Consider the following 26505-nt stretch of genomic DNA (forward strand, 5'->3'; position numbering starts at 1 on the left):
AGTGAGCAATTTAGACATTCACCCTACTCACATTAAATAAAATGTGAAAATGTATGCAAGATAGTAATATGAATGATTTATAGAGAAATTTGTGCTGCTCGCGTGAATTAAATGTGGAAAATTTCGTACTATTGGTTATTTGAGCGATTTACACAAGACGGTTTGTAAAAAGATTTACACAGAAATTTACTCTGCTTTCAGTTAACTTAATGCAAACATTTACATCATGTTTTTCTGATTGACAAAAGAAATGCATTATACTCGCACTGAATTGAATGCAAAAATTTACGCAAGTATGGTTTTATGAACGATTTACACAAATTTGCTCTACTATATTAATTGTGAAAAAATGTGAATGGTGTTACGATTTCATTCACACAAGAAACACATTCTGCTTGCACTGAATTGAAAGCAATCATTTTTGAGCGGATTTACACAAATTTATCTGTAATAAATTATTTGTGAAAAAATGTGAATGGTGTTACGATTTAGAGAAATTTGTTATATTCACCAAGAATTGACGGTGAAAATTTGTAAGGATGGTTTTACAAACCAGTTATCCAAATTCATCCTACTTGTGTTTTGTGAATGAGGTTCAATGTAAAGTACAATAATGAGAATAAAAAAAAAAAAGGCAAAACAAAATAAAAACCTGCAGTTGGGTAATAGTATGACCACCATTATTTCATTACTTTAGTCCTCCGAATGTGAGCCAGCTGTCAGTGGATAGAGTCGAGTTCATCAGTCAGAGTTGTCGGAGTGATCACTTCCGGGTGAAGTGGCGGAGGGTGGTGTGTTTTGATCTTGCCAATTACCATTAGTCTGCAGAAAGAGAGATTGGAGTGAAAACCATAAATACCATACTCATCCTCAACAAAAATTATTTTCACCACACTACAGCTACCAACTTTACCCAGCTGCGACTACACATCGTAATAACATCCTAAGTTAATGCACATACACGAAATGCTCTCTTGGTGTCAATTGGCTTTAAATAGTCAGTGCATGTGAATCTATGGAGACAACACAAATGTAAAGGGGGTCATTGACATATAAGGTTTTTAAATCTTTGAAAAATGTCAAAGTGTCCAATATGGTTTCATAAGTTTTTTAAATTTCTAAACAAAAACAAAAATGCATTTGATGACTTTAATAATGTCATGTGGTGTAACCATTAAGTAAAAGGTATTAAAGTCATTTATTTGCGCCTTATATACATGTGTACACAACTTCTATTTAAAAATATTATTTCATAGATCCAGACAAATAAACAAGCATCATGACATTGACCCGAAGATCACAGTTCTTTCACAGTGATTTGCATATAATCCCCTCAATAAACAGTAGTTTAAAGTGAGACTGACATAAGCATGCATGTAATGAGCTTCTCACACAGATCTCTCTGGTACTATAGAGTCTTTCTGAAAAGCCTGACTGAAAGTCCTACCAGAGAGAGAGAGGAGAAGGACATTTAGCAGAGCTGCACGGCAAAGCAAACACCAACACACACAATAAACCCAATCTTTCCTTCTAATGTTACCAAACCAGTGAAGTCCTAACACACATGCAAAGATTTGATTACACGCAGCAGGGGCCCAGTGATGCCGTTGACATATTCTTCATACCTGAGCACCCATGTGATAGGGAGGCTGCTCGCCATTCATTGGAGGAACTTCTAAGAAGCAGTCAGCTGACCCAGAGAGAGAGAACGACCCTGATCCTGTTACAATGAGAGGTATGAAACACAGTCAGCTATGACAATACTCATCACAATGATTTTAATCCCATATACAGACCACTCTGACATTGAGCAAAGCCTAGTGAGCTGCATATCTAGTAGGACTAGGCGATATATCGAATATTCAAAATATATTCTTTGCTGGCGATTACAGATTTAAATGATAGAAATTCACTTTTATTATATGGGGAAAAAGATGACTAAAGGCTAAGGTGCTGCAACTAACGATTATTGAAATTAATCTGTAGATTATTTTTTTAAATAATCGGATAAAAAAAGCCTAATTTTATTTTTCTGTATTTTATCAAAACATATATTACATTTTTTTTTTTTTTAATATAGAAGTTTATGATTGCTTGCCATACATTTGTATATATAGAATTTTTAAAATATGTTATCCCCAGTCCATTCAAACAAACATGTTTTTTCTCCATGTCTCTCCCCACTCAACTATCAATTAATCTACCACATCCAGGCTGCATCCGAAAACGTAGGCAGCTGATTTGCTGCCTAATCAGTTAATGGTTTAACTCACAGCAGTTTTGAATGAATGGAACTCTTAAGCAAACTGGTCTCCGAACAGTTTGAAAAGCACCTTATTTTCATCCTGCCTCCGTATTCAGCATCCGAAGGCAGCATTTTCCTGGTTTCGGATGCAGCATCGGTTTGTGGTCACGCCTAAATAATCTATTGCCCTCTTGTAGTCTGAGGTTTGTAACCGCCAGAGCAATGCAAGAGCGCAGGTAATGTATGTACAATGGGACCACGCATTATACAAATAAAAGTGCTCCAAAAATGTTAATATAACCAGCAAAATCACCTCAAATATATTATAAATATTTGAAATATTGTCCAGCCCTATTTCAAATGGACAAATATAATATGTAAACACACTAAGGGGCCGTTCACACCAAACATGTATTGTTGTGACCGTCTGTGCAGTTTTGGAATTATTTTTCTACATAAACATGCGGACATATTTGACCGTTGTGCTGCGTATCGCTGTTTGTTTTTTCTTCAAAATCACGCGTAGGGGCAACACATTTTTAAGACACTATCAAGTTCAAACGCGCCTTGAGAAACCTTAATTCTGTTCCATTCGTTGAGCTGAATGTAACTTTATTTAACACAAAAATGCATTCAGTCTGAGCGGCCCCTAATAGACTCAAACAAACCAGTAGAATTTGGAGTGTGGGGCGAATCCTCGCTCTGTGTCGCTCCTAATGCCGTCTTCATGGCGTACAGATTGGCCTCTTCCTGGAACTTCCCGATGTTCTTCTTATAGCGAATCCTCTTGTTGCCAAACCAATTGGACACCTGTTCCGATTTCAGAGCCAACATGAAACTGATATCTCTCTCTGAGGAATGCACAGTCACATAGTGCAGCGAGAGCCAAGCACTTCTACACAGCAGAAGGAAACCAGTCTGTTAGAATAAATGTAGATCCAACAGAGGAGTTCTTACCTGAGAAATGGTGATGCCACAGCTCTTGGCCAGCTCTTCTTTGGCTTCCTCACTCGGGTACGGGTTCGAGAGATGTGAATAGAAGTATTCGTTCAGTACTTCTGTGGCCTGTTTACTAAAATTACGCCGTTTGCGCCTGCCAACCCAAGAAAAGAAAATAACGCTTTTCTAGAAATGTTTGCCTACATAATCATTCATCAGAATGTAATAACTTGCTATGCTTCTAAGGTGACTTCCCTTTTTGACCTACGTCACTGATCCCTTTAACTTTTCATCCCCTCTCCTCCAATTATCTGGCTCCATTCACTTTTCACAATGCAATCAATTCCTGAATTATAAAATCAAGTCCTGTCCTGCTTTTTTCTCATTGAATAAACAGTTTCACTCAGAAATACGTCAGACGAGGTAAGTAATATAGGTTGCAAATGACGATTCACCCACCTGGCGTCCAGAAACCGTGAGCGCAGTATCATAACTGCTTCGCAGGTGCTCTGTTTGAGCTGCGTCTGTATGGAGCTGAACTTTCGATGGATGATAGCCACCATGCGCTCGATCTCACGGGGAGATACAGGCCGGGTTCGAGACTGCTCTCTCAGCAGGTTCATAACATGTGTGGTGAACTCACTGCAGGCCTGTAAGCAGCAATGAGATTAGAAACTATCTCCATTGTATATTCAAAACATTTTTCCCATGACAAAGTGCATCAGACTTCCATGATTTTTGTTCTTAAAATACATTGAGCATTTTACACCAATGATAACTGGATTTGCTTTAGGACCCATATATTGTACCTAAATTCTGGATCAAACAAAAATATAATTAAGATGCTATGTGATACATTAAGAGCATCAAGTAATTTTTCTGTTTTCTGATGCTTAATACACAGCTATGTGAAGCAGGATTTTGGACCAATCAGATGACACTGTGGGCAGGGCTACCCAGCACAATGGCAGTGATATGTACCTGCTCATATTTTTCCAGCTCTGTGTGGTATATGTTCCGAATTTGGCTCAATTTGCTTTTATAGTCAGAGTGCTCCAATGAGCTGTCAGGTGACATCCCGCCAGAGCTGGTCGCGGCAGAGACAGCTGCAGCGGCTCCGCCCCCCTTTTCTGGACCGGCTACACCTTCAGCTAGCAGCATATTGTCCAATCGCACAATCTGTGGGTCTGGAGGTTCCTCTTCCTGAGCGTTTCTCATTGAAAGACCTGAAACAAGAATCGATTGCAAAATATATAATTACAGAAATATATTATTACAGCATCTGTTCCTCGATGCCGATTGGCCAAATCAGATTCCAGCCATAATTCAATTTAAGATATAGCTTGATTCAAAAAAAAAACTCTCACTGCACAGCACCAATAGAATAAGGTTCTGTTTTTGTATGCATGTCAGGAAATATATCTTCTAGCGGAAGGATGCCATTTAATGAATTTGTAGCTTCAACATAGTAACTGTGCTCTAGTATTCACAATGACTTACATGGACACCAGAAAGCAGCTTATTGCTAGAAAGTGGCATTTCCATTTACATGCACTGTATAATTGGTGTACTCTTTACTCCAATATTCATGCGGCTCGGCTCAGTAGCTTTCTCCACAGCAATGTACTTTATCCACAACTCGTGTAAATAACAAACATGGTATCCAAGGAAGACTTCACTATTTTGTTCCCCATTGCTTATCATTATTTACAGATATTCCAGAGATGTTACTGCACTTATTTCCTTAAACACAGCATCTCTGTTGGCTTAAGGTCTGGTCTCTGACTGGGCCTCTCCAAAAGGTAGATGTTCATTTTTTTAAGCCATTCTGAAGTTGATTTACTTTGATGTTAGTCATTGTCCTGCTGCATCTCCAAACTGCAACTGAGCGTCAGTTGGAGCACAGCAACCCTGACATTATCCTGTAGGATCAACTTGGGAAAAATTTTTCCCTCGCCGATGGCAAGCGTTCCAAGCCCAATAGCAGCAAAGCAGCCCCAAATCATGATGCTCCCTTCATCAAACTTCACAATTGGTATGTGATACCCTTTTTACGCCATACATAGTGGTGCCTGTTCTTCCCAAACAATTCAACCTTAGTTTTCAGTCAACAAAACATTTTCCCTGTAGCATTAAAAGCCAGTATGGAACAGACATATGCCGGTATTCGTAATACAATATACCGGGTTAGTTAACTAAAAGACATCTTAAAAAGGGCAAATATAATTTCAAGTGATAATATGATGTCTGTGAGTGACCTACAACATACATTTTCCATTTAGCTAGAGTCATGTCTTTCAAACAAGCTCTAATTACAAGTACAATCTCCCTGGAGGAACCTAGGTTGAATGCCCAAACCACTGAGCAGAATCAGTTATTTTAAAGATCTTGTGTCATCCCGGCTTGAGACCTTTGTGGTAGCACTTAAGATACCAAACCATCAGGCAACTACCACTCTTAATTAAAGCATATTGTCATAAGATGTAGCTGTTTACCAGCATAAAGACTACTAAAGTTCTTCGCTGAGTTTATTTTGAACGATCCCCAAGTCCCGTTTTAAGTCAAAGGGAGATCGGGCCTATTCAGTGGTGGCACCACGGCTTTGGAATAGCCTTCCACTACATATCAGGTTTTGTACATCAGTCAATGTTTTTAAATCTTATTTGACTTGCTTTTAACTGTGCTTAATGTGGGTTGCTTATTTTGTTATGTGTCATTGTATTTTCTACATTCTGTATTTATATGATCTGTTAATGCTATAATGTGAAGCACTTTGGTCAACATGTGTTGTTTTAAATGTGCTATAGAAATACAATTGATTGATTAATAAACTGAAATTAAATCTATGGTTAGATTTGTTTCAAAACAGCACAATGCATTAACAGCGCAGAGTGCATTAGCAATACGTTATGACTAATGACACATCATGCAAGCCTACAGGCTGTAAGAGAACATGCCAAACCAGGATAATTAAAAGGTTCCATTAGGGAAAAAGCCATTTAATTACTAACAATCTCAGTAAACATTTCCTCTAATGGGATTTCCTTATGATTTCCCTAAAGCTTCATTCAAACCAATGGACATTATGTCATTGTTGTGCAAATAGTGCAATTCTAACATGCAAATACTGGGATGCCTCATACAAATAGAAGGGTTTAGGATTGTGTTGATATGTTGAAGTGTGGTGTAAGGGGCACTATAAACTCTATGGGAAATGGAGGTGCCCAATCCAACATAGCCTGACTACGCCACCCTGAATCCCTCTCAGGGAGAGTTAAGTTAAATTATAGACACAGATTCCTTGTGTACCGTAATACAGGTCAAAATTGAGGACAAATTTTGAATTAATTAGATTTTTAGGAGTTGTAAATTCAATCCTCATTCAAACCATTTTTTAATGTTAAACAGCTCCTTTAACATGTATACAATGAGTTATTGCATGCATACAATAGACTATTGCTATGTATGAGTTGACAAAGGTGAATATTTGTGGTAATATTTTACTTATTTGGCTTTTAAGATCTGCAAACTTTGTCTTCAGACAAGCCAGTTCACATTTGTTATTTTTGGTCACATAGTTATGTTCTAACAATTCAAATAAAAAAATATGTATAACATGCATATGATGGGAAATTAAATAGTTTTGATAGACTGAGGTTACTATAAATTATATTTTCCTATTTGTTTTATTTTTTGTTTTTAAGATATGCACATTGGCGGCCAAAGGTTTGGAATAATGTACAGATTTTGCTCTAATGGATTGGTACTTTTATTAACCAAAGTGGCATCAACTGACCACAATGTATAGTCAGGATATTAATAACGTGAACAATTACTATTACAACTTGAAAAATTTTTTCAAAACTTCTTAAACTACTTCAAAGATTTCTCATCAAAAAATCATCCATGTGCAGCAATGACAGCTTTGCAGATCCTTGTTATTCTAGCTGTCAGTTTCTCCAGATACTCTGGTGACCTTTCACCCCACACTTCCTGTAGCACTTGCCATAGATGTATCTGTCTTGCCAGACACTTCTCACACACCTTACAGTCTAGCTGATCCCACAAAAGCTCAATGGGGTTAAGATCCATAACACTCTTTTCCAATTATCTGTTGTCCAATGTCTGTTTCTTTGCCCACTATAAACTTTTTATTTTTGTTTTTCTGTTTCAAAAGTGGCTTTTTCTTTGCAATTATTCCCACAAGGCCCTTATGCCAGAGTCTTCTCTTTACTGTTGTACATGAAACTGGTGTTGAGCGTGTAGAATACAATGAAGCTGTCAGCGGAGGACATGTGAGGCGTCTATTCTCAAATTGGAGATTCTGATGTACTTATCCTCTTGTTTAGCCGTACATTTGGCCTTCCACATCTCTTTCTGTCCTTGTTAGAGCCAGTTGTCCTTTGTTTTTGAATACTGTAGTGTACACCTTTGTATTAAATCTTCAGTTTTTTGGCAATTTCAAAACATTGCATAGGCTTCATTCCTCAAAACAATGATTGACTGACACGTTTCTAGAGAAAGCTGTTTCTCTTTTGCTATTTTTGACCTAATATTGACCTTAAGACAACCCAGTCTAATGCATACTGTGGCAACTCAAAAACAAAGACAATGTTAAGATTCGGTTAATGAACAAAATATCTTTCAGCAGTGTTTGATATAATGGCAAGTGATTTTCTAGTACCAAATAGAATGTTAGGATAAGGTGTTGGGAGTGATGGCTGCTGGAAATAGGGCCAATCTAGATTTGTTCAAAAATGACTTTTTCAAATAGTGATGGTGCTGTTTTTTTTACATCAGTAATGTCCCGACATTACTTTCTGATCAGTTTGAAGAATTAAATGTAACTATTTCCTACCGAAACAGCAAAATCCATACATTATTCCAAACTTTTGGCCACCAGTTTAAGTGCTACGAACTTGGCCTTCAGATAAACCCATAACAATGATCCTATTGTTGTGCAAATAGTGCTATTCTAACACATGCAAATAATGGGATAGAGAATGAAATTAAAAGGTTTGAGAATAAATTCTATACTAGGATTCATATAGGGGATTGTTTTGATAAAATAGGGGATTTGTTTTGTATTTTTATAAGGCGTACACTCTTTGGCTTTGTTCTAGCGAAACATGGCGTCCTTAGCTAAACCACTGACAACTTTTAAATCAATTATAAAGTTAACAGTTACCACATTCAGAACACCATGCATGCCTGTTACTCACCAGTTTTCTCTTTTATTTCGCACAGCACACTGAATAAAGCCGGTTTCATCCGATGACAGTTTAAAGCGTGTTTTCTGTCACAAAACAACAAACAAAAAGTCAGTACGCTAACAACAGGCTAGTGCGTTGTCAATAAAAGGCTGGTTACAAGACTATAAACACTGCAATTGTGCTATAACTGAAAAATAAATACATAATTCATAACATTGCTAATGTAAATAGACTTTTTTACATTTTAATTGAAATCCCGCTGAACTGCCATACTCATTAAAAAAAAACTTATTAGCCTGTATTTTCTTGGAATGAATAGCAATAAAAACTAAACGGGTGCAATTAAACAAACACAAATATTTAGATTATAATATACCTTTATTTTGGAATGTTTATATCGCACCATAACTGACTATAATGAGTTTTTTTAAACTCACGAGACACGTAAACAATAGCAGCTACCTCGCTAACTTCAGCATGGAGGCTAATAATCATTTGAACAATAATAACATATTTGATCGCATCCTTGATCAAATAAAAGTGCATTTGTGTGGAATGCAGGTGATATTAGTGTTATAGTTAAATTATTCTGTTTTCAGCAGATGCCTCAAGCGACCATTAGCTCCGATGCAAAACGTGCAAGTTTTAAAAAGCAATAATTTCAAATAACTTCAAAACCTCACTTTGCTTGAGCTTCGTCTAAACTTTGGTCTGTGATGGTCATGATCTGTTGCAGGATATCACCGATGTCCCGGCGGTTGTCGTGTCCGTTTTCGGTACCTTCAAGGCCCCCGGGGTCTCCTCCGTCGGGGCGGTGTTGCGAGGACGGGTGTACCGGGTTGAGGGAATGCATTCCCGGGTGGCCGCTCAACCCGAGGCCGCGGCTTGCGCTGGGACCGTTGCCTGTGATGGGCTGCAACATCCTGTGCGGTACATTCATCTAGTTGACTCAGTGTGAGCGAGTGAGTGTGTGTCCATGCATCACCACGCTGGAGTCCCCTAGCGATTTACAGACAAAAACGTGCCCTTGCATGGAAATAATCATTTTTGCACATGCACAAGTCAAAATCAGAATGCATTGTGACCTATCCAGTAGCTGCAGTCCTAATGCAAGGGCCATTTACAGTATGAGAGAATACACGGAGAGGTCAAATTAAATCATATCTCATCTAATATTGTGTCTGGTCATGCGCTTGTGCATTTCTGCTCCCTAGAGTATTGCAGTGCACAAATATGATGCAAGTTCATTTCTGGTTGTTTTGAGTGATAAAACCTTCTAAGAACATGTTCCCTAAACACCCAAATCAAATACGTACTATATTTTGCATTAAGAAAATTAAGCTTATTAATCTGAAGACCATTATGATTTGTGCATCGTGACAGTATTTACATGACAACAGTAATGCAAATACCATTGCTAATAATGTAAAAAATTATAATAATAATAATAATAACAATAATAATATTTTTTTAGAATTGTCGTGAAAATAATGGTACAATGCAATAAAGCATGATTTTTTTTACCCTTTTCATTTTGGTGTGAAATGTGACCTTAACATGTTTTTGTTTCATGAGGTTGTTGCCTGAGGACTTTTTTAAGTTTGATCAATGGGAGAAAAAGCAGGAATTGTTTCTTGGTGTTAAACGGAATGTGAAAGTTAAGAATCTTATTTTAAATATATTGTGTTGTGTTTTATTTTCAGATACTCAGTTTGTTTCTCCTTTACGCTTATGCCTTACTTTGTGTCACATAATGAAACTTCTCTATTTTGCTGGCAGTCAACAGGAAATCTGCAAAACCACAGACTGTGTTAAACAAACAGGCCGCCAGTTTCAACATGCAAGAATTTCACCCAACTCAAAAAAACTCAAAAGCTGTTGATTTTCAGCAAACATTGCCCATACCTTTGCTTATAAAAAAAGATTATCAGTCAAGCAAATTTTGTTTGAGCCAAGTACAAACTAGCAATGATTTTATCATCCTTTTTTATATTGAATTTTAATGCATCAAGTTAGTAAAGTAAAACTGGCCAAGTAAATGGGGGTGGACCAGGGCCAAATTAGTGGAACAGGAAGAGACAGAGCAGACTTTGAGGTAGTGAAGTTGTCGATACATCGTGGCAGCATTCAACTCTTTTATAAATGCCTTTTGTGAGAAACACTCATATAGTTTGACTAGGATATGTGGGAGTTATTGCATGTTCGTACAAGGAGGTGAGATGTATGTGGTGTATACTTGACATTCCGCTGTGGGGACCTCATTTTAACTCTAAGTTTGAGAAGGTAAGCAGGGCCATTGAGCAGCTAGTTATAGTGATCTATTCTGGTTAACTGATTGCTTTAAGTACAGTTATTTTTGTCTGTGCATTGATAACATGTTTTATCTCGATAAGCTGTGTTGTCATATGACACATTCTCATACACAATGCTTTTATGGGTTGGTAAAAAAATTATATAGATTTATGAAGTTATTAGGGTTTCTTCAACTACGGTCACTTTTCCTGTAGGTCTAAGGGGGTTGATTTTTATTCAAACTAGCTGATTATTTATATAAAATCACATTTGCCACTCACCACGCCTTTATCATTTATTTTGCAACTTTTCAAATTAATTTCATGGATATATTTACTGTTTTACACTTGTCCAAAACCCAGAGTTTTAATCTTAATATATGAAAATCCCACATTATTAAAATTGTGATGCTTCAAACAAAGAGTGAAATAATCATAAAAACCATATTTCAATATTTGATGTGTTGAAATGATATACTGCTACACAAATGGACAGAATTCTCTTGTGATTCATTTACCTCCACTAAATGACATTGTTAGAGGAGACACGTGAGAGTGTGAAAAGCGTGTTTTAAGGTAGTTTATTTTCTACCAAAGTACCAAAAGTGCCAGTAGTTGAAGAAACAACCATAAAGACATTGTAAACACTGAATATTTTAGGTTCTGTATATATATGCTAACACACACTAACTGTTCATAACCGAGTCCCTTAAGTGTCTTGACTTGTTTAAAATATGGAAATATGGATTCTCTACATTCTTATTTTTATAGCCTCTCATATTTTCTTCATTATTTATGGAGATTTCAGTAGAAGCGACGATGGACTCCACAGAGGTCACAGCTGAAACCTCAGAGGACAAGCAACTAGAACCCCTTCTCATTTTCGAAGAGGGGGATGAAACGTCAGATATTATAAACAGCAGAGAAAGAGGAAGGACAGTACTGAGAGTTAGAAAGGCTGAGAAAAACAGAAAAGATGAGACTGGCGACATTACAGAAGTCACAGAGGGAAGTCAACAAGATGAAATCAATGTCCTTGTAGGAAAAAGTGAGAGTGCAGCAATAGAAGGAGAAATGAATGAGGAGGGAACTTTAAATTTAGAACATCGACAAGAGGAAAAGTTGGAAGATCATGAAGGGTGTGAAAATATGACGAAAGTGGACGAGAGAATGTCAGACGGGACACAGGAGATAGATGAGAATATGCCAAAAGAGGAGACACAGGAACCAGTGGAGAAAATGACAGGCATGTCGACTCAAGATAAACCGAAAGCTCAAGTTAAACTACGTCTCAAAGACAGACTGAGTCCTGATGATGCAAAGCAAACGGTAACGTTTCCAAATTATATTGTGCTGAATTTTTTTAAAGATACAATGAAATGGCTTGACGAATGCAGTTGACGTATGTTCTAATTTATGCCCTCCCTTTTTAAAAACCAAATAGGCTTTAGTTTGCATCACATGGGACCCAAGATTTAATACTTGCTAGTCATTTGCATTTGTTATTGGGGGAGGGGCATTCTCATCATACACAGCATTTAATTTGATGAAAAGCTGGAAACGTCCAGGAGTACAGGTTGATGTCATCAATTTTTTTGGTCCATTTTTCTGAGAGTGTAAAATTAAAATGAGGGTATCTGGTAAAAGTTTATTTTGACAACTTTTTGGTGTACACTAGCAAATGCACGGTTGATCGGAAGTAAATGTCAGTTTTTCCGCATGCCGCAAATTCGTCTTTAACACAGTACGATCTGACTTAATGCGCACAGTGCAGTTTTTCTAGGCACTTCGAGAGTATGCATCTTTGCGCCAAACTGGTCTCATAGAATCATGTTACAATAACTAAATAATTTTTTCAGAACAACAACCATTTTTATTCACTTTTACAAATCACACAATGCTATCTTAAGATATCTAAACACTTTTACTATTGCGCATGATTTGAAATGCAATACAGTTTAACATTTGCTTTACATAACTGTGACAGGGTGGAGGGTGGGGCTGGGTGGTGATTCTACACACCTGGTCCCTTATCAGGCTAATCAAGCCTCCGAGAGGGATAAAGGCTGACTGCGGAGGGTGGTGCAGGAGAGAGAAAGATTGTTTATGGGCAGCTGACCATCATGTTTGTGTTTGTGTCTTTTAAGTTTACCATTAAAATATTATTTATATTGTCAAGCCGGTTCTCGCCTCCACCTTTCCCTTAATCCCTTTACACAGGTGCCGAAAACCCGGTAAGGAGGAGGGATACACCGTAGTAGAGTTCTCGCCACTACCATCCACCCCAACGGAGCAGCCGCTGAAACACGGCAGGGTATGAGTCCGATGACCACGAGGGGGGAGGGGCTCGCTGCCGACCGCCTGGAGCGGAAGTACCGCTGCCAGGGGCGGGGGAGACCCCTTCTGTTCCCGAGAATGCGGCGGGGCGTTCCGTCCGCCAGGGGCTGGAGGACTGCCTCCGATCCGCCGTTGAGGCACGGCTGTCGTCCGTTAGAGGGTGGAGGAGTGGCAGAGGACCAAGCTACGGCGTATCAGAGAACTGGCGAGTAAGTGTTTTTTCATTTCTCTCTCCTCTCTCTCTCTCACTGCTGCTCCTCCTTTCTCATTAATCCCTTTACAATAACCATCTACATTTAAAAGCTTATTCCAGTGTGATTAGGTCGTGCTGTTAGATAGACTGATAGAGTGTTGTACTTGCAATGTGAAAGAACCGGGAACGAGTTGTGACGTGGAAAACCGTTGCCGGCGGAATAACATCCATTTCATGGGAGTCCCGGAGGGAGTGGAGGGACAGGATATGGTGGAATTCCTGGGTGGGCTCTTTCCGAGTCTGCTTGACATGGCAGGCCATAAGCTGGAAATCGAACAAGCTCACAAGGTTCTGCCTCGGTGATCCGCGGAGGAAGACAGGCCACTATCAATTCTGGCCAAATTTCTGAGATCATCTGATAAATTTATCATATAAACATATTTATATCTTGTGTTACATGAGACGAGAAGTAAAAGAAGGCTTTCTTGGAAGAACCACAGCATTTTCATGTTCCCAGATTTTCTCTCGACAAGAGAGAAGTGTGATGCAAGGAATGCAAGAAACTTTTACATCAGTGGAAGGTCGCTTTGCACTGATATTCCCAACCAAACTGAGAATTGATGCTAAGGATTGCCATAATACAGTTCCATGCCCACAGCAAGGGATGTCCTTCATAAAGTCAATGGAGTGAGTGGGTCGTCTTGTTGTACTCATGTTGCAGCCGAGTGGACTGGCTCACTGAAATTTCGCTTGAATGTTTGATGAATCTGCGCGCTCTTTTTGTGCTTGGTCTACCTATCTGCTGGAGTTTATTTTGTAGAATAACACACCTTCAGGACAGTTTTATGGATGACTCTACACACTCCTTGTGCTTATCCCGCCTATTTGCTGGAGTTTGTTTTGTGGAGTATTTCTTGCAAAGTCATTGCAGTAAGTCATTTGCTTGCACTCATGTTGCAGCCGAGCGGACTGGCTCTGGTTGTCCCGAACCCTCCTGATGGAAGTGAGTGCAATCAGGTGGGCCGTCTTCAAGGAGAGGGCTTTGAGCTCGACTGACTCAAGCGGCTCGAAAGGGGGTCTCTGAAGGCCTGAGAGGACCATTGAGAGATCCCAAAAGGGGAACAGGCTTGGCTGGGAAGGATTTAACCTCCGGGCCTCTAAGGAACCTGATAATCAAGTCGTGCTTACCTAGGGACTTGCCGTCTACTGCGTCGTGGTGGGCTGCTATAGCAGCGACATACACCTTCAAGGTGGAGGGGGACAGCCTCCCCTCCAGCCTTTCCTGCAGGAATGAAAGCACTGACTGTACTGAGCATCTCTGCAGGTCTTCAGATCTGGAAGAACACAATTTGCGAACAGACGCCACTTGAGTGCATAAAGTTGCCTGGTAGAGGGAGCTCTGGCTTGGTTGATCGTGTCCACAACTGCAGGTGGTAGACCGCTTAGGTCTTCCTCGTCCCATCTAAGGGCCAGACGTGGGGATTCCAGAGGTGCCCCGTCCCTGAGAAAGAAGGTCCAGCCAACAACTCGAGGCAATTGATGTGCCAACGCAGGCGGGGCCCCGTCCAGGAGCCAGCGGCTGCATGCCCGTAGAATGGAAGAATTAAAGAATGGAAATCTTCCGCCAACCATGACAAAAGCCCGGATCAGTCTGATTCTTAAAAAAGACAAAGATCCAAGCAAGTTTAAGTGTTACCGTCCAATTTCCCTGATCCAGTTAGACGTAAAAATATTGTCAAAAATTTGGCTAACCGATTAAGTAAAATTATGACATCAATTATACATATAGATCAGGTGGGGTTTATTCAGGGCTGTAGCTCTTCTGATAACATTAGGCATTTCATCAATATAATGTGGTCAGTGGCGAACGATCAGACTCCGGTCGCTGCCATCTCACTTGACGCCGAAAATGCATTTGATATGGTAGAATGGGATTATCTTTTTAAGAGTTTAGAAATATATAGGTTCAGAAATACTATTATTGGATGGATTAAGTTACTATATAGACACCACGTAGCGGCAGTACAAACCAATGGTTTAATTTCAGATTATTTTCTCTGGATATTCCTCTTTGCCCTCTTTCCCCATTATTGTTCTGTCTTGCCCTGGAACCATTAGCAGCCACAATAAGAAAGCTTTTAGCTTTTGCTTTACGAAGATTATATTTTATTATTTGTTTCCAACCATACTAGATCTATGCCTTGCCTCTACAGAATTATTTATTCCTTTTCTAAGCTCTTAGGATACAGAGTCAATTTGGATTACAAATCCAAAGCTTTGGCTTTGACAGTATACTGCCCGGTAACTGCTTTTCAGCAGGGCACCTTCCAGTGGCCCAAACAGGTCATTAAGTATTTGGGTATTTTATTCCCAGCAAATTTGTGTGATTTAGTTAATTTTGACCCTTTAATAATAAGGGTTTCGAACGCTATGAGCAGATGGGCTTGGGAAGGTTAATGTTATTAAAATGATTGTTTTTTTCAAAATTCAACTACCTGCTACAATCTCTCCCCCTAGATGTCCCCCTTTCTTATTTCAAGCAATTTGATAGCATAGTGAAGTCCTTAAATGTGTGTGATTTTGTATAAAATTTTGAATGGTTGGGTGTATTCTCAAGTTGGGCCACAGGGATATTTGTTGAGGGTCAGTTGGGGGTTAAAAGTTGATACGATGTATATATGTTTGCTTTTCTGTTTCATTTGTGTGAATCAATAAAAAGTGTTAATGGTAAAAAAAAGGTTTAGGGTAGTGTGGCAAGTTTTGTTCATTTAAAACTTGATAGAGCATTAATATTAAAATCCTCATCAGTTTGGGAGAACACAACTCGCTTTTAGCGCCACACTGCGAAAGTGCCGCAATATTAGTCATGAACCTTGTAATTTCATTTTGCGAAACATTATGTGACTACCACAGTCACATCATTTTCATGGCATCAGGCCGCTTTGTGCGTTGTCGTCCCATGTACCTGCTGTTTGCCACGCTAAAAGAGGATCACAAAAGAGTATGTCACAAAACATAAATGTCCGAATGTGCTTGCGGCCAAAAAATATACTTTGAAAGGGCTCCATCGTGCATGAAACAGAATGGCACAGGAACAACTAGTACACCCGAGCATTTACTTGTTGAACACATTCAAGTGCTTTAGCCTTTTAAAGTATACACTTTTGACCACAAGGCTGCACACTACGACTACTTTGCGATAGGTCAATTTTTCATTTGAAATGGTCAGCCATGAGATTTAGTAAATAGGATAATTTTGATTTCATGTACACTTTGATAAGGCCATTTTTATTGCTATCACTTAGAGTAAGGGGTTTGAACAAACACCTAATCCTTACAATGAAATTTTGGCATGTAACCTGTCCCACAAAGTTTGTTCTAAGGACTTGAACAATGCCTCATATCATTGATAAAAATTTATTGTCTTATGAAACAGGATCCACAGAAATATAATAGTGTATAATTTGTTTATAATGTATATTTTTTTTACTATTTGTGTATCTGGCACATTAAAATCAATGATTCTTAGTCAATTGACTTTACATAGATAAGTCAGTTCAGCTAAGCTGAAGGAAGCAATTTGATGTAATGATAATTTGTTGCTCTTGTCATTAGGATTGCCGGTTATCGCCAGACTTTCCGGATGCTCTGTGTGAGCTGCTGTACGCATTACAAGAGGGCCGACGACTCAATGACCAGCGCTGCTCATTCAGACTGGAGGGCCGGAGAAGATGTTACTCTGAACCCAGCACCCCACGCCAATGTCAGAAAGGTGAAAAACATACACCTTAAAAAAGTACTGTGGCAGTACCATGGTAAAGAGATTGCATAACAGGGATTTTACCATGGGTAAGGAGTGTTCATAGGCATGATAGGAAGCAGATAAATGACACTAATGTTTAGAAAAGAGTAACTTTTATTAATCATAATATTGGAATAAGCAATTCTTCTGCTGCATAATATAGTTCATTAGCCTTATAAAACAACATAAGACATAATTATTTTGTAGATTCACACATGTAACCATTTTTGGGCATCTGGTAAGGATGCCCCCTGGCCGCCTCCCTAGGGAGGTGTTTCAGGCACGTCCAGCTGGGAGGAGGCCTCGGGGAAGACCCAGGATTAGGTGGAGAGATTACATCTCCACACTGGCCTGGGAACGCCTCGGGGTCCCCCAGTCAGAGCTGGTTAATGTGGCTCGGGATAGGGAAGTTTGGGGCCCCCTGCTGGAGCAGCTGCCCCCGCGACCCGACTTCGGATAAGCGGTTGAAGATGGATGGATGGATGGGTATTTATTACATGCATGGTAAAAGTCGCATGTTTGAACATCACAATCAACATGGCCTCTTTGGCTTTATTTGATTGGCTTATGTCTCTGTAGCTCAAGTGGTAGAGCATGGTGCTATTAATGCCAAGGTCATGGATAGTTCGAACACATACTAGAAAGGTGTACATTATATCTTGGATTTAACCGTCTGCAAATTGTTGTATGTCTTATGTACATTGTTTGTTGCGTATGTTTGTTTGTTACAAATCGTATTGTTCCCAACAGTGGTCTTCTCCTCCATGACATCACTGCAGAAGGAGGAGTTCTTCGATTTTCTGGTTACCTCGCAGGGTCGTCGACTTGATGACCAGCGAGCAGAGCTCCAGAACATTCCTTCAGTGCCCCCACTACCCCAACCCAAAGCCAAACAGAGGAAGAGCAGCTGTAAGGTCACAGAAGTCAACCCAAAAGTTCCCCCACAAACACCCAAGGAGGATTTTTATAACATGATTGTGATTTCACAAGTAAGTGCTCTAATCATGTTTCAGAGGTAATATTGGTAAATAATAAGTCATTGAATTTTGTTTATACATAATTTGGTTCAATATCAGTAGTACAGATATGGCTAATTTAATGTTGCTCAAGGTTTCTTGCACCAAAAACTGGCGCTCGACAGTTATGAGGTTTTTTGCCATTGTCGAAATCCAGAGAGTAGGGTGGCCCGTGGCCAATAATATAATTTAATGCATTAAATTGTTAAAAGATTTACACAATTGCTGAATGTAAGTAATCCCCTATTTTACACCAAAAAAATCACAAAAAATAGAGCAGAAAACAGAACGACCACATTTGTTAATCTGTCATAAGGACAGTCAAGTATCTCAAAATGCTCAAATGTCCCAACCAAAAACAATCATTTTAATAAACAATCTTTTGAATAATTTGAAACTATAATAATTGTAATATAGTGTTACATTACCATTTTGCACCCAAAAATATTTGGATGTTTTTGCCATTAGGTTTGGGAACCGAGAACGAGAACGGTTTCGTATTCAGTTTTTTTAAAAATACCAGAGCGGTATGACTTTCAGTTGCATTAACGTTTCTTGAACATGTATGTTTTCACTGATGTGGACAGAACAATGCACTAAAATACTCAAATCTATAGCTGTAATGAGCCGATTCTTTTACGTCTATAGTACGAAACAGTACAAACAGAATAGACCGATTCCTGAACAAATCACTGCGTTTACATGCAGCTTAGAAGTTCGATTTCAGTTGGAGTAAAGCAATAATTCGCCTTTGTAAAATGTCATGTAAACGTCACCGCAGTAAAGATAGTTTGCGGTTAGCACACATTGTGTTTTTCAACAGTGCCCGCCCAATTTTTCAGCCGTCTTGGTTCCGGAAGCATTTTCTGCATACTTCTCTCCCACAGTCTTTTTATAAAATTCTTCATAACAGAGTTGTAAGCCATGAACCAACCCAGCCACCTCCGAGGTGAATCACAACATCACAAACTTTGTTTTGAGACAAAACATTATTTGAAAATCGGACATAAAGACAAAAAGGACAAGACTGTGTATTTACAGTCCTTATGAACTACAGTCCCATGATGCATTGTGAATGATGTCATTGAATATAAAACGGTGGGAATATAAAAAGTTATTGATTTTTAGGTTGTTGGTTATTAGAAGCTGTTATAAGCAATATATTTTAAGTTTATTGCAAAATATTCCGATATGTACAAATATATAAGAAGTTTCAGGATGAAGGGAGACCTACTCGATTACGTCATTCACATTGCGTCATAGGAGCGAGCGGTCGTTCCGAGGCACGTTTAGCGGGTCTCGTTCGCATTGGTTCTCTGATTGGTGGATCTTTCTCTGGTGTACCATGGGTAGTGTAGTTGTTTAACATGAATTCTGGGAGATTAGTCAGAAAATTAGTTAGTCTATGGGATAAATTAATGGGATTTTTACTTCCGGAACCAGACTGTTGCGCTCACTGCATTATGCATGTGATCCGAAAGACAAATGGTTATTTAACCCAGAAATCTAACGCAACACAAAGCAGAGAACAAGAAGCAACAACAACACAAAGGTCGCATAGAAAATGCTAGAAAGGTTCGTTTTCGGATAGATCAGCACTCTGTACATTGATGTTTTGTCTGTATTCTACCCATTGACTAATCCTCTTACCTGTCCACCATTGTAACACCCATATCACCCAACACACAAGTAGCAGTGGCATCATCTTTGGTGGACTATTTTAACAAATGACATCATAAAATGCAATAAAGCCATTAATATGTACAATGAATTCAGAATGTAAACATAACAAATTAGCTTTTTTTTACTCATCTCATGTTGATTCCAATCATAAAATGAGGCAAAAAGTATGATATTTTTTGAATATGCAGCCTGAAGCAAATCGCAGGTTCAGCGACAGATGCAGAACTGTTTAAGTATACAGACAACAAACCTATAAAAAAACGACTGCTAGGAAAATATAGAAACACCATATATTTTCTTAAAGGGATAGTTCACCCAAAAATGAAAATTCTCTCATCATTTACTCACCCTCATGCCATTCCAGATGTGTGTAACTATCTTTCTTCTGATGAACAGAAAAATGTAAACCTCATTTTAGTTAAATCCATGTCTTCAGAAGTGATATGATAGATGTGGGTGAGAAACAGATCAATATGTAAGTCCTTTTTTACCTATAAATCTCTACTTTAACTTTTAATTTCTTCTTCGTTTTTAGCGATTCACAGTCTTTGTGCATATCGCCACCTACCTGGCAGGGAGGAAAATTTATAGTAAAAAAGGGCTTAAATATTGATCTGTTTCTCACTCACAGCTATTATGTAGCTTTCGAGGGCATGGGTTATCCACGTTAGTCTTATGGATTACTTTTATGCTGCCTTTATATGCTTTTTGAACCTTCAAAGTTCTTGCCACCATTCACTAGCATTGTATGGACCAACAAATATTCGTTTGAAGACTATAGCTCGACCACGCAAAAACCTGTGGTAGCTTAATTATAATGTACAGAATGACTCTTATGAGCTGGTTATTTTAAGTGAATCAGAAACATACAGCGCAACCAGTGTAGTCCAATTCCCGAACAATGACTGTTATGAGTCAGCTCTTTTAAATCTACAAAGCCACAATAAATCCTGTTTTCCGCCATACGTCCCTGTGAAATTCGTGTTTTTCTTTATATCCTTAATTTCTTCTCGCTTTTAGGCCCAGGGGCGTTTGGAAGAGCAGCGCAGTTCAGCTCCAGGACCGATGGACGATGAAGATTTCTTCTCTTTGTTGTTAAAGGTCCAGGGGGGAAGAATGGATGAACAGAGAACCGAACTCAAACCTGTTAGTTTGTAAATGCTATCAAGCTAAGTAACAAACATGAAGTTCCTGCTTTAACGGGCCTGTGTCAATGTTACGCAATGTGTGAGTTTATGATGTCAGACTCTTTCCTGTCCGAATCTGAATAACTATAAAGATCAGACTACCACTGTAAGAATACTTGCACTACTTTTCAACGTTTCTGCATTTATTGCGCTTAAAACCAAAGCTCCATACAGAAAATGATGGGAGATTATAGGATGTCTCTTTCTTTTTAATATTAAATACAAATTTCAAGGTTCTCTGTCTTTTTATAATACTGTACATGTGTTTTTACAGTCTCTAAATGAAAAGAAATGTTTAATTGTAAATTATGATGTTCACTGTTATAAGGAGAAAATACATCAATTGAATGATACAAAGGCTTTTTACAGTAAGATTTATATACAGTTGATTTTGTAATTACAACAACTCCTTTAATGAAATGCAAACTAAACATTGTTGATTGCAACAGAAAATAATTGTCATTTGTCCCTATATGTGTTAAAACAAGCCAGAATTGGGTTTATAGTAATGCACTTACAATTTAAATCAATGCAAAGCCATTGCACAGGGATAAATGTTCAAAATGTACACTTTTTTGGTTTTGAGAGGATAGCTACAATACTTCCAATCTATAAATGTTTACATAAGACTATTGTGATAGAATTACTCACTAACATTGTTAGACATTATAGGAACCAGTCTTATGCATAGACATGATAATGCATTGCCAGAAGTACATCTGCCTACTGCTAAAAGAAAAATTATAACCGCTTTTAAACCCTCCAGAACATCTTGCCCCACAGTAAGTGCCTTAATATAAACAACATTTTTCATTTTTTTAACAAACTGAGGGACAAGTCAAAATGATTGTCTGTGGTATTGATATTATTATTACTATCATGCATCACAGTAGAATAAAATGTGAGTGAAAACACCAGTTTTTCCATATTCTGTAGCAAGCAAAAGCAGTAATAAGATCCTTTTTTTCAGTGTCAATTTACACAGATTTCTGTGCACATTTGTTTGAGTGTCCTGTATTTTCACTATTGACATTAAAGAGATCACTGAACATGTCAGAACTGATTGCGTGTCATAGATTTAAAAAACAAAAACTGCTTATGACAGTAACGGTTCATTCTTGTTTATCCGGTTCTTCTATTGCACACAGACACACAGACACACACACACACACACACACACACACACACACACACACACACACACACACACACACACACACACACACACACACACACACACACACACACACACACACACACACACACACTAATTGATGATCCCTAGCTAAAAAGATTATATCAGAGGTACAGTTGATGAGCTTTGGTACCTTAGTCTTTAAGGTGTCAGACCCAATTAAAATGAAGCCCAAATATTGTTTATGTCACATCACAATAAAATGCAACATTTTTGCAAATTATACTGTACATGAACTGGCATCTACAGCAAGGATATGGTATAGGAATCAAATGCTGCCTGTATGTGATTTTTCACCCTTTAAATTCAAAGGAATAAATAAACTATATATTGGATTTAATTGTCATAATCATTATTATTATTGTTTTACATTTTTCATTAATTTGCCAAATAAATAATAATATATTATAATGACAATGATAGCAGGCTATTTGTTGTACTGCCTTTAATTTATGTTGATTTAAATAAAAACGAATTACTCTATTACAGCAATTGTGAACTGAATCTAATGAGAATCACCACTGAAAACAACAAAATAACTCAATAGAAAAACTACAAACATATACATATGCATTTTATCCGTGAGATCCACCCAATGAGATTCGCTGGATTACATCCTCAATTTACCCACTAGATGGCAGCAGACACTAATGACTTTAACATGATGAGACCAGGATGAAGAGGTCCTGCCTTTAATATTGATCATCAGTTATGGGTTTCTCTTATTATATAATACAGCGGTTCCAAATGTGGCACTTGGACACTAAAAGTGTCCTTCCTTTTCAAATAAAGCAAAAATCTGGGTTACAGTGAGGCATTTACAATGGAAGTCAATGGGGCCCATTTTTAAAGGGTTTAAAGACAGAAATGTGAAGCTCATAATTTTATAAAAGCACTTACATGAATTCTTCTGTTAAAATGTATGTATTATTTAAGCTGTAAAGTTGATTAAATTGTCATTTTTATGGTTGCTTTAGGCTTTTAGGGTTTATGAAGATATGTTGTCATGGTAACGAAGTTGTCAAATTAGATATAACTTTAGACAGAAAAGGTTAGTAAGTGATTTTTATCCCACTAAAATAACATTTTATGCATAAAAGTCAATATTAACACATATTTTGGCCCCATTTACTTCTATTGTAAGTGCCTCACTGTTAGCCAGATTTTTGCTTTATTTGAAAGAAAGTTTATTTTTGTAATATAAGGATTATTCTGTGTTCATTACAAGCTCAATCAACAACATTTGTGACATTTAAGCTAATTAGCATTTCTCAAAAAAAGTACAAATTGTAGTTACAGTGAGGCATTTACAATGGAAGTGAATGGGGCCAATTTTTGGAGGGTTTAAAGACAGAAATGTGAAGCTTATAAGTTTCATAATAGCACTTACATTAAATCTTGTGTTAAAACTCATGTATTATTTGAGCTGTTGTGTAAGTAATTGTTTTTACGGTCATTTTAGTGTTTTACAGTTGGTTGACATTACACAGTTGAAGCAACAAATTTGTAAAACTGGCTACAACTATACACAAAAAAAAAAGGTTAATTAGCGATTTTATAAATAGTATTTTAATGTTTACAGATTGGCCCCATTCACATCCATTGTACGTTTTTTAAAGAGAAGGAGGGGCAAGTCAAAATAATCAATATTATGCCACAAAGGCTGTTGATTGAGCGTAACTTGTAATGAACATGGAATATTTATTTAACATAATTCATTTAGTGGAATGGTTTGCTTGAAAAGTGTGCTTGTGCTATCTTTTTTTTTTTTTTTTTTTTTTTTAAAATGCCACTTAGTTTGATATGTTAATGCAACATCAATACTAAATTATTAAGTGGCTTAAGTGTCCAAATACAGTTTTGGAGTCACTGCATGCATTATAATAAATGGCAGCCAATGCCAATATATAAACAAGTTACAGTTCTATTGTTTTTACAGGTGAAAGTGACAAACTAAATATGAAAAGATGCATCCACCACACTCACTGTTTTTTACACTTTCTCATTATTGTTCAGGCACTCCTCTGTGAGTCACATCTCATTGCATTCCTCTCTTCATTTCCTTCTCCTTGACTGGTGATGAAGGTGAGCAGACACGCTGCTTAATGTAGACAAATGAGAGCACAGCATCTATCTCGCCCCATTCTGACTCTAAAATATGGTTTAATGCACAGGACTCGTATTTAAAGGGATAGCTCACCCAAAATGTAAATTCTGAGTTAACTTAGCCTCTTGTCGTTCCTAACCTTAGAGGACAAAAAAACTTCCATAAAAATATGATATATTAATATATTATTTTCCACTTTTAGTGAGTAATTATTTTTTAACAAACATCACTCCTGATCATATCTACCAACTAGTCAATCATTTTCAGGATTTTAACCCTTTAAATGCCAGTTTGTTTACATATTGCCACTGTTGTTTCACACACACAAGCACGCATGCACGCACACACACACACACACACACACAAAAAACAACAACAACATTTAGTATGATTTAAAAACTGTTTTCCTCATGGGGACTGACACAAAATGTCCCCAAAAGGTCAAAAATGTCAGGTTTTACTATCCTTATGGGAACATTTGGTCCCCACAAAGTGATAAATACATGCTCTCTCTCTCTCTCTCTCTCTCTCTCTCTCTCTCACACACACACACACACACACACACACACACACACACACACACAACAACCGGCGGTGACGTCACCACGACGCTTGTGCCAGGCTATGTGCACGTTAAGGCCACGTGAAGTGTCGAACGCCTGCTGGCAGGAGGTCACGGGTCGACTGACTGAGATGACTGGCTGATGCACCACCTGTGCCCCCTACTGTGCCAACTTGCTGTGCTTTAGCCACCCGGCGCTCTGCTCGTTGTTGTGAGCATCGCTCCTCTGCGCTCCGTTGTTGTTGGAGGGTGACTACCTCCAACTGGCCAGTAGCGTCCTTCACACACACACGCACGCACACACACACACTGATATCCATACCAACACACCCACTCAATTTTAGCTGCATCATTAAATTTGCCTGCAGTGCTCTATAACACAGCAAACAGAAAATAAGATAAATGTATTTCCTCCATAGGCCAAACATGAGAAAAATGGTGTCTGGTGGAAAATATAAAAAATTTACATTTTGAAGCCAGGACTCCAGAATGAAAGCATGATAGAATTCATGATTTTATGCTTTAATTGCACTGGAATCAAATAGTGCAATGTGTTTTAATGGGGAGATTTTGTCCTTAAGGGCCTGAGTGTAACTATTTTGTGTACATGGTGTATTATAGATGTACAGTGGTTGCCAAAAATATTTGCACCCTTGGTAAATATGAGCAAAGAAATCTAACTTTTAAACAGAGGAAAACAATTGAAATGGGAAATATCTCATTATTAAATAATTATTTTTCCTCAAAATGCATTGGGACCCTTTTATTCAATACTTTTTGCAACCTCCCTTTGCCAAGATAACAGCTCAGAGTCTTCACCAGATCCAGAAGACCATGTTGGTGGACTCTCCTCTTCAGTTCACCCCAGATGTTTTCTATGAGGTTCAGGTCAAGGGACTGGGATGGCCATGGCTTTTTTTGTCAGTGAACCATTTTTGTGTTGATTTTGATGTTTGTTTTGATCGTGGAGACAATATAGATTAGACACACATCCTTTACCAGGCCAATTCTTAACATTATTAATTATTGCCCTGATGGTGGAAATAGGCATTTTCAATGCTTTGGCTATTTTCATATAACCACTTCCCATTTTGTGAAGCTCAACAACCTTTTGCCACACATCAGAACTAGTCTAACCCACTGTGATGGATGATTATGGGAATTTGGCCTGTGTGTGCCCTCATATTTATACCCCTGTGAAACAGGAAGTCATGGTTGAACAATTTCATGTTCCTAGTCACTCAGATGCACTAAACATGTTAAATATGAATGGGAATATACTGTACTTCAGATATATTGCACTCATAAGAATATCTAGGTGCCAGTAATTGTGGCCAATGTGTTTTGGAGAAAAATATTTATTTAATAATGAGATATTTCTCCTCTTTCATATGTATTACTTCAATTAAAGGTTAGAATTTTGTGATTGAAAGATCAAAAGGATAAATAATGCTTTTTCACAGCCTTCTGTGCTCATATTTACCAAGGGTGCCAATATCTTTGGCCACCACTGTATAAAAAGAACTGAGGTTGAAATATAATAATTCACCAAAAAATACACACCTTTGGCATACTTTATACCGTTGGAATAAACACAGCCTTAATGATTGAAAAAACAATAATGAAAAAGACAAAAATGTCCCTAAGGTCATCCAAGGGTTAAACACTGCCTTATTAAAACAATGAAAATAAATGTAAACATAACTAATATTATTACACATATTATATACAGTAA

At 38.0% G+C, this 26505-nt stretch overlaps 2 protein-coding genes across 4 annotated transcripts; one reads left to right on the forward strand and one right to left on the reverse strand.

Annotated features, from left to right (window-relative positions):
* Positions 1–2: 2 nt before the first annotated feature.
* Positions 3–9518, reverse strand: LOC127655897 (pre-B-cell leukemia transcription factor 1-like). Its single transcript, XM_052143941.1, has 8 exons — positions 9081–9518; positions 8407–8480; positions 4166–4410; positions 3644–3834; positions 3203–3338; positions 2914–3055; positions 1626–1720; positions 3–822 (listed from the first exon to the last, which is right to left on the reverse strand). The coding sequence occupies exons 1-8, from the start codon at positions 9335–9337 to the stop codon at positions 742–744; spliced, it is 1221 nt and encodes a 406-aa protein (XP_051999901.1). The 5' UTR covers positions 9338–9518; the 3' UTR covers positions 3–741.
* Positions 9519–10472: 954 nt separating this feature from the next.
* Positions 10473–22527, forward strand: LOC127655466 (uncharacterized). 3 transcript variants are annotated; one of them, XM_052143304.1, is made up of 5 exons: positions 10473–10680; positions 11460–12017; positions 16834–16990; positions 17771–18009; positions 20740–22527. In XM_052143304.1, exons 1-5 carry the CDS (start codon positions 10621–10623, stop codon positions 20875–20877), a joined length of 1152 nt encoding a protein of 383 aa, XP_051999264.1. In that variant the 5' UTR covers positions 10473–10620; the 3' UTR covers positions 20878–22527. The 3 variants fall into 3 exon arrangements, with proteins under 3 accessions (XP_051999264.1, XP_051999265.1, XP_051999266.1); XM_052143305.1 differs by having other exon boundaries at positions 11490–12017; positions 20740–22526; XM_052143306.1 differs by having other exon boundaries at positions 10553–10680; positions 11497–12017.
* The last annotated feature ends 3978 nt before the right edge of the window (positions 22528–26505 follow it).

Source organism: Xyrauchen texanus, chromosome 15, assembly GCF_025860055.1.
Source record: "Xyrauchen texanus isolate HMW12.3.18 chromosome 15, RBS_HiC_50CHRs, whole genome shotgun sequence".
Classification (NCBI taxonomy): domain Eukaryota; kingdom Metazoa; phylum Chordata; class Actinopteri; order Cypriniformes; family Catostomidae; genus Xyrauchen; species Xyrauchen texanus.

Coding starts and splice junctions, on each gene's coding strand:
- LOC127655897 (XM_052143941.1), bottom strand. CDS start 9,337: ATGAATGTACCGCACAGGATGTTGCAGCCCATCACAGGCAACGGTCCC. Junction 4,411..8,406: donor CGAAATAAAAGAGAAAACTG/GTGAGTAACAGG, acceptor TTCTTGTTTCAG/GTCTTTCAATGAGAAACGCT. Junction 3,056..3,202: donor GTGGCATCACCATTTCTCAG/GTAAGAACTCCT, acceptor AAATCGGAACAG/GTGTCCAATTGGTTTGGCAA.
- LOC127655466 (XM_052143304.1), top strand. CDS start 10,621: ATGTGGTGTATACTTGACATTCCGCTGTGGGGACCTCATTTTAACTCT. Junction 12,018..16,833: donor CTGATGATGCAAAGCAAACG/GTAACGTTTCCA, acceptor TCTTGTCATTAG/GATTGCCGGTTATCGCCAGA. Junction 16,991..17,770: donor CCCACGCCAATGTCAGAAAG/GTGAAAAACATA, acceptor TGTTCCCAACAG/TGGTCTTCTCCTCCATGACA.